This window comes from Microcaecilia unicolor, chromosome 6 (assembly GCF_901765095.1).
Source record: "Microcaecilia unicolor chromosome 6, aMicUni1.1, whole genome shotgun sequence".
NCBI lineage: Eukaryota > Metazoa > Chordata > Amphibia > Gymnophiona > Siphonopidae > Microcaecilia > Microcaecilia unicolor.
In genome coordinates, this window is record NC_044036.1 from 132,398,022 (window position 1) to 132,414,354 (window position 16,333).

General features: G+C 43.8%; 1 protein-coding gene across 1 annotated transcript in view; it reads right to left on the reverse strand.

Moving 5' to 3' along the window:
* Positions 1-8,381: 8,381 nt before the first annotated feature.
* Positions 8,382-16,333, reverse strand: part of LOC115471696 (cullin-associated NEDD8-dissociated protein 1-like) — a 29,198-nt gene continuing 21,246 nt past the window's right edge. Inside the window, exons 13-15 of the mRNA XM_030205483.1 lie at positions 15,984-16,148; positions 13,165-13,272; positions 8,382-9,005 (exon numbers count right to left, since the gene is read on the reverse strand). Of these exons, the coding sequence (XP_030061343.1) occupies positions 8,778-9,005; positions 13,165-13,272; positions 15,984-16,148 (501 nt within the window). The 3' untranslated portion in view covers positions 8,382-8,777. The remainder of the gene's footprint in view (positions 9,006-13,164; positions 13,273-15,983; positions 16,149-16,333) is intronic.

Sequence of the window (16,333 nt, forward strand, 5' to 3'; positions counted from 1 at the left end):
TAAAAACAGCTTAGAGGGGCAGAAAAGTGTGTGGGGTGCTTTTAGCAAGGAGGAGATTTTTTTTTTCAATAACAAATTGCTCTGATGCTGGCTCTTTGTTTCTCCTGCAGCTTTACTTGCCATCACTCAGGCTGCCCCCCCTGATGATTTTGCTTAGGAATCTCCTCCCTGGTGACCCCCCTTCCCCCCCCCCCCCCCCCCGAGCTGACATCCATAGGGGGCTTCCCTAGCCAATACAATCAGAGCACTGGCAAGGAGACAGCAAGTACTGCAGGGAAGATTACAGTAGCAAGATTCCTGGGCATGTACAGAACATGGACACTTAACCAGAGGCTGTTCTGCACCGGTGCTTTCCCTACCTAGCTGCTTCCTAAATTTACATGAATCTCATTTGCGTGTGATTTTCCTTCAAGCATTCACTTACTATTTCAAAATCAGCAACTTCTATTGTACATCTAAACAGATGAGGTTTTTAACAGGGACTTCCCTCAGTAGTATGTATGCTCTTGCTAGGGATTCTGGATATAAGGTAACTGTGACACTCATTTTCAAAGCAAATGGATGTGTCCAGCTGGTCAAAAGTCCATACGCTGAAATATTCAAAATCGTGGACATTTTACAGTGCAGTTTGGTGTCTTTTGGGCAGCACTAGGGGAGGATCCAATATTAGGACATCTTTCAGTGGTGAGGGAACAGCAAAAAGAGATGTTTTTATTTAGACCTGTTCAGATCACATCCAGGGTACAAAAAGATGTCCTGATTGAGAAGCTGCCTGATGAAGGCATGACTACGCCATTGCCCAATCAGGGCCAGCATTAGGGAGTGCCAAAGGAGAAATTAGATCTTACCTGCTAATTTGCTTTCCTTTAGTCCCTCCGGACCGGACCAGGATTGGACTGTTGGGTTGTGCCCGCCTACCAGCAGGTGGAGACTGAGAAAAAACTCTGACTCTAGAGAGCCAATAGGAGCCCTGGCCATGTGATCTTAGCCTCAGTATTTGAATAACAAAGCAGGAAGGAAAGAAAGAAAGAACTTCTGTGCCGTATGGAATCCTAGCAGCCACAAATTCCTCGGCAAAACCGAGTACTAGAGCTCACCAGCAACTCTCACCAGAGAAGTGGTATGGCTCATTTGTATTAGAGCTCGCCAGTAACTCTCACCAGAGAAGTGGCATGGCCCATTCATATTACAGCTCACCAGCAACTCTCACCAGAGAAGTGGCATGGCCCATTCATATTACAGCTCACCAGCAACTCTCACCAGAGAAGTGGCATGGCCCATTCATATTACAGCTCACCAACAACTCTCACCAGAGAAGTGGTATGACTCACTTAATGTTTAATATATATTCCATCAACTGAGCTCACCAGCAACTCTCATCAGAGAAGTGGTATGACTCACTTAAGGTTTCATATATATTCCATCAACTGAGCTCACCAGCAACTCTCACCAAAGAAATGGTATGACCCATTAAGGTTTTATATATATATATATATATATATTCCAGCAACTGAGCTCACCAGCAACTCTCGGCAGAGAAGTGGTATGACATATTTAAGGCTTTATATATATTCCAGCAACTGAACTCACCAGCAACTCTCACCAGAGAATTGGTATGACCCATTAAGGTTTTATATATATTCCAGCAACCGAGCTCACCAGCAACCACCAGAGAAGTGGTATGGACCACGCAAAGTTTTTTTTTTTTTTTTTAAACATTCCACGTGTGGTAAAGGAATGAATACACTTCCAAACTTAATAAAATAATCTAAAGAGTTGATAGAACATGGGAGGGGCCTGGTCCGGTCCGGAGGGACTAAAGGAAAGCAAATTAGCAGGTAAGATCTAATTTCTCCTTCCTTAGCATCCCTCCGGACCGGACCAGGATTGGACTGTTGGGAAGTACCAAAGCAGTAATCTTACGGGAGGGATAGACATTGAGAATGTGGTAGAGTCCCTGAAGACACCCAAACTAGGATGAATACGAAGCCAAAGCTTGACGATCCAAGAACCGCCAATAAACTAAATAGAATGACTACAAAGCAAAAAAGCTGAAGCTGAAAAGTCCAAGCGACGCTGAACATTGTCTCCTACCAAGTGGCCGCTATATATTGTCCCTACCGCATCAGTGCAGCGCAAAGGACAGAGAGACTCGAGAAAAAAAACGACTGAAAGAAGGATGACAAAGGTAGAAGCAGAGCCGCCTGGCACCAAAAAACTGCAATGAATCTACCTCAGCTGAGAAAGTGGAAACCGAAATCCTGAAGTACAATACTCCAGATATTGTAGACTATTGCTGACCTAGCAACAGATTGGAAATATGTAAAGCCTGTCAGTGAGAAAGTACCTGATCACTAGAAGCTAAATAGGTAAAAACAAGAATGCAGTTAAATACTATGCAGAAGAAGAAGGTACCTAAATCCTTGCTGCAAACTAGACTGAAGGTCCAAATAAACTGACAGCCGCTGCAGTTACCCAACATGAAAAAAAAAAAAACATCTCTCAGAGCGCAATTCAACTGAGAGAGAAAGAATCATCTGTAGCTGTTGCCTCTGCAAGCCAATCACCTGAGACTCTTGTCGTAGACCCCAATTAGTGAAAACGGGAATAAATCAACAGTAGACACTTGTTAGTACCTTTCATCTGTTAGAAACATATAGAAGTCCATAAAACACTACACAGTTCCAGGAACAACATGTATAGAATGTTTGTACGTTTAGGAATCTAGCCAGGTGCTCATGGTCTGGATTGGCCGTGAACAGAAAGGTGGGCTCAATAGGACCTTTGAGCTTTTCCCAGTGTGGAATTACATATGTACTTACGTAGTATTACTATAAATATACATATATATTTTCACAGATGCAGCCATCAAAAAACTGGTCACTGTGTATATGCTCCCGGCATACCTGCAGGAAGAATGCTCAATCTCAACCACCAGACCACTAGTGAGAATACAGAGGCCAACTGAGCGGAGGGATTCCATCAGAGATAAATATCTGGATACGAGAGGGCATCTACCTCTGCCGCTGACAAGTCTTTTTAGCAAGAGAGTAAGCGAGGCACATGGAAGGTCAGAGCGAAAAGAAATAGGTACTATCCACTGAGAACTCTTTTTTTTTTTTTTTTTCTTCAGTGGTCACGAAATTGACAGACTGAAAAGCTGCCCAAAAAAGACTACCGAGACTCCAAAGCGAATGAAGAAAAAATTCCTTCTTGGGAGCTAGAAAGTAAAATTTTACTCTGCAAAATAGAGCAAGGTAATGGCCGAAGGCCCAAGAACATCCAGAGAAAACAGAAAGTGGGACGCTTGTAGAGAAGACAAAAACAGTCTGCGCCAACTTGACTAAACAAAGAGAGAAAAAATAGAAACATGCTATGAAATCTAATGAGATCACACGAGAGCTCAAAAGAGAGCTCAAATGAGAGACCTGGCTACATGCACCCCATAACCTAGGGTGTGCCCGAAATGCACCACCCGTTGCTTGACCTGACAACTCTGCCAATAAGACTGTCTGTAATGAACCAGACATCTATGGAAAGGATGAAACGACGAGACGTAGTTTCATGAGCACCGCTGCTACTACGACCATAACTTAAGAAAAAAGTGCGCGAAGCCGACGCGAGACCGAAGAGCAGGGCAAGAAAACTGGTAATGAGGACCTTATCATCCTCGTATCACGGACATTACTCCTCCTATACTGAGATGTACTAAGATGTACCGACCCACATCCATAAGAAATGAATGTGGTACTTGCAACCTGGATTGACCACAACTGAGAACAGGATGCTGGGCTTAATGGACTCTTAGACTTTCCCCGTATGACCATACTCATATACTAATAGCAAAAATGCACAGGAAGTGAAAGAATCCCCTTCCAATTGAAAGGAAGGTCTGGAATGAGGACATATAGAATGAAAATGAAAGGATCACCATATGTTGAGCGTGGACTGAGACACACTGGCCATTAATTTTACCGGATCTCCCCAAACCTCATATCATGTCATGCCTCCTTCCTCACTGAGATGTACAGAGATGAACAGATGCACACTCACAAGATATGAATGTGGTATTTGCAATCTGGATTGACCCCATCTGAAAACAGGATGGGGACTCTTGGCCTTTCCCATTATGGCAACACTTATGCCCTTATGGCAAAAAATGCACAGAAAATGAGTGAATCTCCTTCCAAGAGAAAAAAACTCTGGAGAGAGGAAGAATAAAATGAAAATGAAAAGGAATAGACTTGGAAAATACCTATTACGGAAAAGGTGGTGAATTTGTGCCACAGGAGACAAGACTGTACCTGACGTCAAGAAAGCTTGAAACAAGACCCTAAAATCTGTAAGGAAGAGAAAGGGATAGCAGATGTTATGGATGGTCATACTGGACAAAACCAGAATGTTTACCATGTGCCTAGGCTGAATAGATAGAGGAAACAAAAATACAAGTAGATGGCATGAGGAGCTCCCACTATCCTTAAGTGGGAGAAAATGCAAATTGACCTGATAACTTTACTCCCTAAGTGGACATATATCTTGTAAGTCCTAGAAGAAAACTAAGATAACACATGAGAAACTCCAAGACAGTTGGAAAGTAGAGAAGATGTGAATAAAACATGCCTTCTAAAGCAGCTGAGAAAACTGGGTGCTCGGTAGACAGGACTGAGTCTCCTAGAATATGAGAACCATCTGAACCATGTAGCCTATGCAGCTGTCATCTGCTATGCCAAAGAGAAAGCATAGCCATGAAAGAAAATTGCTGAAAGGAAGTAAGACCTTATGTCCAGAATTGCAAAGTACGCAACAATTGAGTATCAGACAATGTATTTCATTGCACATGGCATCTGAACCATATAGCCTACGCTCTAGAGAACGTTTATTAAGATCTTAAAACACTGTATAAGAACATAGCCACAGAGGAAAATTTCCTGAAAGGAATTAAGATCTTATGTCCAGCATTGTAAAGTACCAAACAATGGCACCTGAACCAGATAGCCTATGCCATAGAAAATGTTTGTTAAGTTCTTAAAACACTGTATAACATCATAGCCATGAAGGGAAATGCTTGAAAGGAACTAAGATATTATGGCCAGATTTGTAAAGTACTAATCAATTGACTATTAGACAATGTAGTCCTATTCACCAGGAAATGAGAAAGACACAGAGTGACACACACTGGACCTCCATAAAAACTGCGCTAGACAATAGCAAAGACCTTTCCTCCAAACATCACACACAAGGGAAAGGAATAGGAAATTGGTTATTTTGGAGCTGAGATATAATTTAATTCGCCCCATTGTCTAAAACAGAGAATTCCCGACTGAGCTGCACTTTAAAATCGGAGTCTTGCCAAGAACAAAGAAATCGCCAACTGAGCTGCACTTTAATTCACAACATTGCTAGCAACCAAAAAGTCCCCGACGGAGAAAAAACAGAGGGAAAAACAAAATGAGCGCCATTCACATCGTAACATTTCGTTTTTTATTTTTTTAATAGCTTGAAAAATACATGTAAAAATTAATTGCGGGGAAAATATACTACCAATTGCCCCAACTACCGGAGAAACAATATCTCCTTTCCATTGCACAAACAGCCAAACACAGTAAAAGCAGAAAAACGCTGCCGCATCAAGGGAAATTGCAGCTGCAGGCAAAACAATGGCGGCCAAGCGCGCCAAAATGAGAAGAATAAAGTTCGGGGGAGAAAACCACTGACCAGACCGACGAAGAAGCAGGAACTCCGTGCCGCCGAAAAACAGATAGCCTCTGATGCCGCACAAAACATGGTTTAGCCTCTGGCCCGACAGGAACCGTCAATACAGCTCCCAAGCTATACAGACCTGTCCAAGAGCGAGCACGCTCTTAACAGTTCGCGCCTCTCTTTTTTTTTTTTTTTTTTACAACTACCGCCGCTAACAACGCCGGATAGCAGAGGAAAAATAATGAAGATAACAAAAAACCACCGATTAAAGTCACAGCCGCTGACTTTTCACTTTTTTTTTTTTTTTTTAAATAGCTCCGCCAGAAAAGAAAATAAAGACTCTTCAAACAGAATAAGACAGAAGAGCTACCTGCTCGTTATAAGCCTGGGGAAAGCAAAAACTACTTCCTTTAAATTCCTTTCATTTGAATTAATTTTTTAAATTTTCTTTTACTTGATTTAATTCTTTAAAAACAGCTGCCTATTAAAAGTGGCTGCCTCTCCCAAAGACGGTACACCTTTCTAGAGAAAGGGACGGCCCTTCCCTGCTAAGCCAGGGAGATGGGGAGGAAGGGGGGTGGACTCGAGACACCCGAGTTTAACACCCCAGAGGCTGTCAAAGAAAGAAAAGAAACCCTGTCAAGCCTCTAATTACGATTCCAGGCACAGAAGAAGTATTATAAATATATCTGTAATATCTTATAGAGAAAAAGAGAGAGAGAGAGACTAATGGGCTCATTTCCTACCTGCTGAGAGACTGAGAAAATACTGAGGCTAAGATCACATGGCCAGGGCTCCTATTGGCTCTCTAGAGTCAGAGTTTTTTCTCAGTCTCCACCTGCTGGTAGGCGGGCACAACCCAACAGTCCAATCCTGGTCCGGTCCGGAGGGATGCTAAGGAACAGGACAATTGCCCTCGGCCCCCAAACCTGCCTCAAGCTAAAGGAGGAATAGGCTGAGAGCCAGCGTTTGGGCCCCCTCCCACCCCCCTAAGTAGTAAAAGTAGATACCAGGTTCTGACAATTTCAGGTATTGAATAAGATGTAAAATATTTGATCCTGGTCTTTGGGGCACTTGTGGGCCATAGCCAGTAGAAGTCCACCCGACCCCGTCCTTACATTCCACCTACTGGAGTTGCTACCACTCCAGCCTATCCTAACCTGGGCTGCAAGCTGATGGCTACTGTAGTGGTGTACCTTTAGGTCAGGTTTGTCCAACCTTTTCCCATCGGGGGGCCACATTTTATATTTTGTAATTTTCAGAGGGCCTAAAATACACATGTATGCACACTCTCTTCAAGAAGCACGTTCTCTCTGATAAGACCCAGTCTCTCGCTTTCCCCTCACCTGGGTCCAGTAGCAGAAACTCAGTGGGATGATTCTTCCTGTTTCTCCCACTGCGGCTCAGCTGTTTTTAAGCTTGAGCCATGCTGTGCGAGTCTTGAAACCATGAGACCGACCCAAACTTCCAGTACCACGTGGCTCAAGCTTGCAGACAGCCAAATTGCGGTGGGGGGAGCAGAAATCCCACTGAGCTTCTGAGGGTCAGGTAATCAATAGAAATAAAAGAAGATAAGATGATACTTTTTTCTTGGACTAAATAACCCTTCATCAGATCAGAAATAAGCAAATAGTGATAAATAACAGTATAGATAAGTGAAACATCAAAGCATTCCAATGACAGTCTTACAGGATGAGGGTAGGATGGGTTACGTGAGAAACAGGCGACAAAGTAAGCGGTTATGTGATAGAGGCTATGGATTGTGGCACCATGTCACAGTCACTCACCCTAGTCGAATGTGACCAGGCAACAAGGATGAGATTCCCACCAGAGGTTGCCTGGAATCATCCCCACTTGAGGCCCATAACTGACCAGCTCGCACCCTTGAATCCAGATGCTGAGCGAACAAAGTCAAGTGTCAATGGACTTTCTACCAATGTCATAGAAAGTGGGTGACTAGGTAAAAGCTTGTGGTGGGCCACAGGTTGGACAAGAATGTAAGTGGAGAAAGCACTAGAGTGAAAGAATGGCCAGAGATATCCTAGGACAGACCTCAGCTAACCTTTAGGAACCAACTTTGATACTTGCAGATCCACATCCACCAGTAGCTGTAGAGAACGTTGAAGCTGGGCAAATGAGCAGAAATCCTACTTAGGATTATGAACAGGTCATTATTTAATATTTTAATGAAGGACAATTATTTTATAGTTACTTTTCAACAACTAGCTGCAAAAAGCAAACTGGAGCTGGCAGTCCATTCTATTGATAAGGAGGGGGCTGGGCAGATTTGCAAATGGGTCTGCATGAGACAGTCATAGGCTCCATCTACTTGAGCCCACCACAGCTCCTATCATTAGAAAGGTACCAAAATCTTCACTTCTACTTCCAGCCAAGTTAAAGTTTTTAGTTTTTATTTGTTTTACACTCTTCAGAAAAATAACAGATTTATACACATACGTGCAGTACCTTTCATCAAACAACTTTTATAAAACACGAGAGGTGAAAGAACAGCCCACCTTCAGGTTGCAACAAGGCAATAAGTAATCTTTCTGCACACTAGCTAAGAGCAAGGGGGTCTGAACTGACCTAAGACACAGAAACCAGTGCAACAGCTTTTGCAAAAAAGCAGCCCAGGGGCTGTAGTGTGCATGAAACAGAGCTGTGTCAGCATAACCCCCCCCCCCCCCCCCCCCATTTCCAATGGCTGTCCTGGGCAATACATGCCATCAGAAAGAGATGCAAACTGCACACTATTTTGCATCAGGTGACAGCAAAAGAGCACACACTGTCATCAAAGGTTCCCCTCTTGAAAAGAAAAAAAAGTTAGCAGCATCAACACACTTCAGCTTTGGGGACAATTCAATCTTTTCAGTCAGAGACTGCATCAGTTAAGGACCCTGAGCATAACAGCTGCATGCTGACATGTTTTTCATTCTGGCTTCTGTGGAGGTGGCATCACAGGGTGTTGCCAGAATGAGCTGAGAGCGCTGTCACATGTTTGCAGGCATGCATTTCTAGTTAGGGCTGGACTATTTCTCTCCAGTAGCTCTGCACACACAGCCTTCGGGAGCTGGGCTTTAGCTGGTGTCCATTAACTCCATGCCACCTAATGATACTGAATCTTTCTGAATGCTTTCAAAGAGGGAAGCCATTTCTGGATTGGCTCTGATTTGAGAGGTGAATTCCGCCATGACTGGTCTCTTCTCTGCCTCTGCAATGGTAAGTAGAGCAGCCACAGCCCTCATTGCAGAGCGCTTCAGTTCATCCTGCTTCTCAAACTCCTGCTTCACTGAGCCAGCCTTTACCTACAAACAGCCCCAGAAATAAACAGAAGACACCCGAGGAACAGATTCAACTTCACTGTTTACAGCACAGACTATGCAACTTTCTAACAAGGCACCATGAGTGGTAACTATTTATAAAGACAAGCAGGCATGCACTATGAATATAGTAACATAGTAGATTATGGCAGAAAAAGACCTGCACGGTCCATCCAGTCTGCCCAACAAGATAAACTCATATGTGCTACTTTTTGTGTATACCTTACCTTGATTTGTATCTGCCATTTTCAGGGCGCAGACCGTAGAAGTCTTGCCCAGCACTAGCCCCGCCTCCCCCCCACTGGCTCTGCCACCCAATCTCGGCTAAGCTTCTGAGGATCCCTTCTGAACAGGATAAAGGCCTGATTTGTTATAGTGAGTGTAAATGAAGGCATGTGCTTTAAGCACATAGATTAAGGCATATCATAATCTACAAACCGACCTGTGCACTGTCCACATTCCATTGCGTCACATTCCCCCTTATTCACACCCAACTTGACAAGTTATAGAATAAGGTCAGTTACATGCGTAACTTAATTGACTAACTGGATGTTAATTGACTTAGTGATTACAGTTGGTGTTAATTGGCACAGATTAGCAGTTAGGCATATAACTGCCCTTAGTCTGTATTCAACAAAATGTGCGCGCAACTTCCAAAGCATGCAACTGCTAGGGGACAGACCTGGGAGGCGCATGGGCATGTCAGGTGTGTGTCTGGCACTTATGCGCCCACCTACAGTTAGGTGCAAATATTTACACCAGCCATTTGGCTAGCATAAGTGCTTGCACCTAAAAGGAGTGTAAATGCAGCCTTATGCTAGACATAGGAATGACACCCGTAATACCATACTAACTATAGTTGTGTCCATCAACCAGCAGATGGAGATAAGAGATGCCTCAGCTCAGTTTTCAGTTCTCTATTTTGACATAGAGTCCAGCTCCCTCACTATTTTCTATCTCCAGCAGGTGATAAAGTTGTCCGTCTTCTGCAGTTGGTGGGTTGGGTGATCAATTTTGAGAAAAGCAGACTAACTCCACCAGAGACGCTAGATTATCTGGGCATTCTATTCGACGTAGCAAGGGAGAGGATCTTCCTCATGGAACGCAGGAGGTCAAAGCCAGTTCAACAGATTCATCTTCTCAGTTAAGGCAGGCCCAGGGTCTGGGACTATGTCCAGGTTCTGGGGTCAATGACAGCAGCAATGGAAGTGGTGCCATGGGCAAGGGCTCATATCTGGCCATTACAGGAGTCTCTTCTCAGCTGCTGGTCTTCAGAGTCACAGAAGTGCGACCGTCATCTTCCTTGGATGCTGGTTGCCAGACGGCATATACAATGGTGGTTGTCGCCCGGGAATTTGACCGTCGGAACTCCCTTTCTGGTAACACAGGTGACAATGGATGCCAATAAGTCAGGTTGAGAAGCTCATTACAAATTCCATCTGGCACAGGGCACCTGGACAGAACAGGAGTCTCAGTGGTTAATAAATTTCTTGAACTCAGGGCAGTGTGGAATGCCTTACGTGACTTTGCTACCTTTCTGGCGCTGGCCCTGGTCTGAGTTTTCCCCCGACAATGCAGCAGCAGTGGCTTTATTCAACAAGCATGGTGGGACCCACTGCTGTCCGATGATGGCGGAGGCAGCCTCCCTTATGAGTTGGGCAGAGAAAAATCATCTTGTCAGCAGCTCACATCGCTGGGTCCTTGAATGTGGAGGTGAACTTTCTCAGCAGACACTTCTTGGACCCGGAAGAATTGGAACTATCTAGCCAGGGTTTTCAGCTGATAGCGGAATGATGGGGTTCTCCGCTTCTGGACTTGATAACGTGCCAAAGCTTTTCAGCCGTCGGAAAGAACCAGGCTCAATGGGGATTGATGCCCTACTGCAGCCCTGGCAGAAGGGCATCAATCCCCATGCATCTACTTATGTCTTCCCTCCTTGACCCATGGTAGGCTGTATGTTGAGAAGATTCGCACTGGAGGGGGGAGTTGGGAAAGATGAGGGGTCGGGAGGGATTTTCTGGATCACTGATATGTGAAATGTTGTGGTTGTTCAACCATGTTTTGTGTCATTATGTTTTTCTTATTAATATTCAAAAATAAAGTTATAAAAAAAGAACAGAAAATAATTGCATTGAACCAGGATTGAATAATTCTAGTAGCCCGACTGGCTATGGTATGCAGACCCCATTCGACTGCTGGACAGGGATCCTCTCTGTCTCCTGCAGGTACTGTACATGACCTACTGAAGCAAGGTCTGGTGCTCATGGATGATCCATGCCCCTTTGGTCATGGCTTGGCCATTGAAAGGGCTCAATTGAGACAAAAAGATTATTCTGATTTGATCATAGCTACTACCATGCTTCAGGCTTGGAAATGCTCTACATCCATGGTGTATGCGAAGGGTTGGAGGATGTTTAAGGGCTGGTGTTCTGAGCACGGACTTTCTCCCTTCTCTAATCAAATTGCACACATCCGAGCATTTCTCCAAGCAGATCTTCAGAAAGGATTGGGGTTGGGTTCTTTAAAAGTTCAGGTTGCGGCTTTGTCCTGTTTCAGGAGCAGACTACAAAAGATGTCTCTTGTGGCTCACCCAGATATTGTTCAGTTCTTGTGGGGAGCGGGCAGCTTGCAGCCTCCTTTTCTTACGCCATGTCCAGAGTGCAACCTTAATTTAGTCCTTCGGGCTCTTCAGAAGCCTCTTTGAAAGATCTTACATTAAAGACAACATTCTTGGTGGCTGTTGCATTGGCACGTAGGGTTTCGGAACTCCAGGCTCTCTGTTGTCGGTATCCTTTTCTTCACTTTTTGGAAGTGGAGTCTCCTTTACACAGTTCTTTCCTTTCTTTCGAAAGTAGCATTTCATTTCAACCAATCTGTGGAGTTTCTGTCCTTTTGCAGAGAGGACGAAGAGGCTCAGTATTCGTCCTTGAAACTTCTCAATGTGCGTAAAGTTCTCATTAGATATCTGGAAGTCATGAGTGAGTTTTCCAAATCGAACAGACTGTGTTTTTTGTTCAACAAAGACTTGGCCTCATGGCTTCCAAGCCCACAATTGCTAGATGGCTGAAGGAGATTATTGTGTCAGCTTATTTGCTTGTGGGGAAGAAGGCTCCTCAGGCCTTGCGGGCTCATTCTATGAAGAGTGCAGCGAGATCCTTGGCAGAAACTACCTTACTGTTTCCAGCGGATATTTACAAGGTGGCAATGTGGTCACCACTGCATGCCTTTGCCCAGTACTACAGGGTGGACGTTGCAGTATGCTCAGAAGCTAGTTTGGGGGCTTCGGTCCTCAGGGCAGCGGCGCCAGGATCCCACTAAATTTGGGGATTGCTTTTAAATATAGCACAGGTTCTGGAACAGTGGGAAGCTAGGTAATGAAAGGAGAAATTAGGTCTTATCTGATAACTTTCTTTCCATTAGTCCATCCCACTATTCTACAGGTCTGCCCAAAGTTTCTGAGATGTTTAGTCGGTGCAAAGTAATAGGTCAGATAACAACTGTCACCTTGCATGGTGCTTCCTGCATATCTCTTGTTCTCTACAAGTTGTCAAGAGATGAGAAAGGTCCAAACGTTTGCTCGTCTGATTAGTGTTAGGTTAGTGAGTTGCTTAAGGTTGTTGTGTTTGTTCTGAGTTTATCCTTACTACTTGTCTAAGTAAATACTAAGGAGCTGGACTGGATGTCAAGAGAGATGTCTCAGCTCAGTTTTTAGTTCTCTATCTCCACCTGCTGGTTGATGGACACAACTACTCCATTCTGGAATAATGGGAAAGACTAAAGGAAAGAAAATTATCAGGTAAGACCTAATTTCTCCTTTAGGTAACCTATAGAGAATCGCCCCCCTTGTGTACTTTTGATGTCTGTCGCTATTTTACAAGAGGACTTTATAAATTACATCCTGAACATGCAAACTGCAATCTCATCAGCTGCAGCACAATAAATAAGTTGGATATATTTCCCCAATAGCTTATTCCTTTTTGCAGAGCTGCAGACTATGAGGCATATTTTCAAAGCACTTAGCCTTCCAAAGTTCCGAAGAAACCTATGGAACTTTGGAAGGCTAAGTGCTTTGAAAGTGAGCCTCAGTGCCTCACTAGCTCATTCAGGCTTGCGGGCAGAATACAGAAAACTCAATGTGACATACCTTAGTGGTACAAGTTGCTCTCAAGGGTTCTATTAGACGGTCCAATCTTTGTAGCACAGCACTGGGACACAGTGTGGATAACCGAGCCAGCATGATAAATGTCAGCATCTAGCAGCAGACAAAGCACAGCACTCTTGAAAAAGGAAGCTTTCAAAAGGGCACTAGGGACATTTTGTATGGTGTAGCCCAAATGACAAGACATGTCAAAGTCCTAATAAAACACACTGGAAGGAATGAAAGAAAACTGCAACACATGATGGGAATGACTGACACAAATTAGGATCTTCCCATGTGTGATGAGGGGGGGGGGGGGGGAAGAGGGGGGTATACTATCACCTAGCTGTCTAGCACGAATAGACAACAAATGCAATGGTGCCAGATTTATTAGTGTTCTTGATTTCTGTAAACAGAATAATGGGAGATTTCAATTACCTCAATAGCGACTGGGTAACTGTTCTATCATGACATGCCAGGGATGTAACGTAGGTAAATGGCTTTAAAGCAGCAACTGGTCCAGAACGCAAAGAGGGAGAATTATTTAAACCTAATGTGAGATGTAACAGTTATTATAACGCATCAAATTTGACATAACTGGAGTACAGACACTAAAAGAAAGCTACTGCACTAGCAAAAGGGAGATCATGGTAAAATGAGGAAAATAGTATGAAAAAAAAACCTAAAAGCTTCTGCAAAAGGAGGAATTAGGCCATACCTAATTGAGCACACCACCCGAACTCTCATCCACTCTCTCATTACCTCTCGCCTTGACTACTGCAACCTACTCCTCATTTGCCTCCCACTTTGCCACCTATCCCCCCTTCAATCCGTTCAGAACTCTGCTGCATGTCTTATCTTCCGCCTGGACCAATATACTCACATCACCCCTCTCCTCAAATCACTTCACTGGCTTCCGATCAGGTACCGCATACAGTTCAAGCTTCTCCTACTAACCTACAAATGCACTCAATCTGCAGCCCTTCCTTACCTCTCTACCCTCATCTCCCCTTATGTTCCTACCCGTAACCTCCGCTCTCGACAAATCCCTCCTTTTCAGTACCCTTCTCCACCACCGCCAACTCCAGGCTCCGCCCCTTCTGCCTCGCCTCACCCCATGCTTGGAATAAACTCCCTGAACCCATACGCCAGGCCCCCTCCCTGCCCATCTTCAAATCCTTGCTCAAAGCCCACCTCTTCAATGTCGTCTTTGGCACCTAACCACTTTACCTCTATTCAAGAAATCTAGACTGCCCCAACTTGTCATTTTGTCCTTTAGACTGTAAGCTCCTTTGAGCAGGGACTGTCCTTTTTGTTAAACTGTACAGCGCTGCGTAACCCTAGTAGCGCTCTAGAAATGTCAAGTAGTAGTAGTAGTAATTTGCTTTCCTTTAGTCCTTCCAGACATTAAGAGTTTACATCAGGCATGAGCACCGTTTAAAAATGCCATCCTGAAAGCCTAGACCAGATGTACTAAGATAGGCAGAAGCAAAGTCAAATGACTGCTCTCGTGATTAAAAGGTAAGATGAAAAAGGCTATTCTGGACCCCCCTCCCAAGAGCTAATATGGAAGGCAAAGACAATTTGAAAAGAAGCTTGCCAAAGAGGCAAAAAAAAAAAATCTCATAATAAAACTTTAGGTGCATTTGAAGCAAAAAGTCTATGAAGGAGCTGGCTGGGCTGCTAGATGATAGAGAGGGAAAGGGGTACTCAGAGAGGACAAGGCTAAATTAATTTGCTCCGGCCCTTACTGAGGAAACGTTGGGGAAATACACACGCTGGAAACAGTATTTAATGATGATGATTTGGAGGAACAAAAAGAAATCACAGTGAACCTGGAAGACAAAATAGGGCAAACTGACAAACCAAAGAGTATAACATCACCTGGACTGGATGCTATTCCCCACAGTTCTCAAAGTACTAAAAAAAAAAAATGAAACTGTGCAAAATGGTAGAAACTAGTCTAAAAAACAAAAATTACTTAAAATACTAACAGACTGTTTAATGGGACAGAGCCAGCACAGATTTAGCTAAGGGAAATCTCTCACTATCTGCTATAGTTTTTTGAAGGGGTTAAAGGTGAGCTGCTTGATATGTTATCTAGGTTTTGAGAAGGCGTTTGCCTCCTATCCCATGGCTTTGTAATTTTTTCAGCAGTCTCTTATACTTCTTGCAATTGTGGACAAGCTACTTAATCTTCCATTGTCCAGGTACAAACTTAGCTGTTAAGTCCTCAGGAGACAGAGAAATATCTGCTCTACCTGAACTATTACTGAAAAAGCGTGCACTAAATCTAGATTAGGGACTGGTTAAAACAGTGAATAGTGGAGTACTCCAGGGATCATAGCCAAAATGAAAAAGCTGAAAGGATTCTTCAGCCTGGAGATCATCTATAAAATCATGGAACACCCCATGAAGCTACCAAGTAGTACATTTAACACTAATCTGAAAAAATGTTTGTTTTTTTTCATTCAATATCCAGTTAAGCTCAGGAATTCATTGCCAGAGGATGCAGTTAAAGCAGTTAGCACAGCTAGGTTTAAAAAAGATTCGGACAAGTTCCTGGTAACTAGGTAGAGCTGTTTGAACCCTCCTTTAGTTTTGATTTTTGTTCCCCCTTAGCCAGTTCTCCCTATCTTATATTGTAAACTTTCCATCCTTTTTTTCCTGTTGTATATGTCTGTCCTAGGAGGACCTGTGAGGTGTCATTTTCAGTTCTGGTTCCGGTCAGCCTCTATTGTAGAACTACTCCAACTATGGCAAACAGTTACTATGTGTATCAGTGAACACTTTGCCCTGAGTAAGGCTACAGAAAGACAGATTACCCTGATATCATAATGGTCCTTCAGTCCATCCTCCACATGGTTCAAATACTCAAAGATGTCCAGTTTGTCTAAGCAGCTCTCCAGTAATGTGTACATACACTCGAAAGCAGCTTTCCTCACATCAAGGCCATCATCCACGGTATGTTTAAAAGGCCCCATCTCCACCTACAGCAAAGATCCAACAGCTTGTGTTAGACTGTGCAAATTCCACACTCTTCCTTTCAATGCACAAGTGTGAGCAGTGCATGTCCCACACTGGACCAGCTAATGGCTCAGAAGGAAACGTGACCCCCTCCCCCTGAGCCATTAACATTGGGTCCTGACCTGTCCAGATGACCACGCAGCCAAGC